Source organism: Myotis brandtii, unplaced genomic scaffold (assembly GCF_000412655.1).
Source record: "Myotis brandtii unplaced genomic scaffold, ASM41265v1 scaffold439, whole genome shotgun sequence".
In the NCBI taxonomy this organism is placed as follows: Eukaryota; Metazoa; Chordata; class Mammalia; order Chiroptera; family Vespertilionidae; genus Myotis; species Myotis brandtii.
Genome location: NW_005366783.1, coordinates 457,304 through 458,182, shown reverse-complemented (window position 1 = coordinate 458,182; position 879 = coordinate 457,304). Strand labels below are relative to the sequence as shown.

At 65.1% G+C, this 879-nt stretch overlaps 1 protein-coding gene across 1 annotated transcript in view; it reads right to left on the bottom strand.

Annotated features, from left to right (window-relative positions):
- CHRNA3 (cholinergic receptor, nicotinic, alpha 3 (neuronal)) overlaps positions 1-879 on the bottom strand; it is an 18,195-nt gene that overhangs the window by 10,211 nt on the left and 7,105 nt on the right. Inside the window, exon 3 of the mRNA XM_014546253.1 lies at positions 736-848. Coding sequence (XP_014401739.1) covers positions 736-848 — 113 coding nt within the window. The remainder of the gene's footprint in view (positions 1-735; positions 849-879) is intronic.

The window sequence follows — 879 nt, the reverse complement described above, 5'->3', positions numbered from 1 at the left end:
GTGGCTCAGTGGATAGAGCGCCGGCCTGCGGACTGAAGGGTCCCGGGTTCGATTCCGGTCAAGGGCACAGGCCCGGGTTGCGGGCTTGATCCCCAGTGTGGGGCGTGCAGGAGGCAGCCGATCCATGATTCTCTCCCATCGTGGATGTTTCTCTCTCTCTTTCTCCCTCTCCCTTCCTCTCTGAAATGAATAAAAATATATTTAAAACAAACGAACAAAGAACGGCAGGGGAGGGACCTCAGAGGCTCCCTGAAGCGGGCGGGGAGGTGGGCGGGGAGAGAGGGTCAGGGCTGGCTCATCAGAGGAGCAGACGCCTCCATCCTGACCCAGGTGCCACCCCCCCATGGAGCCCCAGGGACCTCAGAGGCTCCCTGAAGCGGGCGGGGAGGTGCATGGGGAGAGAGGGTCAGGCGGCAGGGCTGGCTCATCAGGCAGCCTCCTTCCTGACCCGCAGGGACGGTCAGTCCCAGGACGGGCGGTGGTGGCAGGAGCCACTCCCCATGGAGTCCCCCTCCCTGCCCTCGCTCTATCCCTTCCCTGCCCTCGCTCTATCCCTTCCCTGCCCTCGCTCTAACCTGCGGTTGCACGTTTGGATATTACAGCCCAGGCCCGTCTGCCCCGATGCATAGCCATCTCCCGAGGCAGGCCCAGTGGGTGCTCAGCCAATGCCTGCGGGGGGAGCCAGGGGATGGCGCCCCGTGGGGAAGGCCGGGCACCCCGGAGGCGCCCCCTTACTTGTTGTAGAGCACGATGTCCGGCTTCCAGATCTTCTGGGCGGGGACGCGCAGGAACTCCGCCCCGTCGTAGTCCGCGGGGTCCCACTTCAGCTTGTAATCGTTCCAGATCTGGGGGGGCGGGGGGCAGCAAGGGGACCGCGTG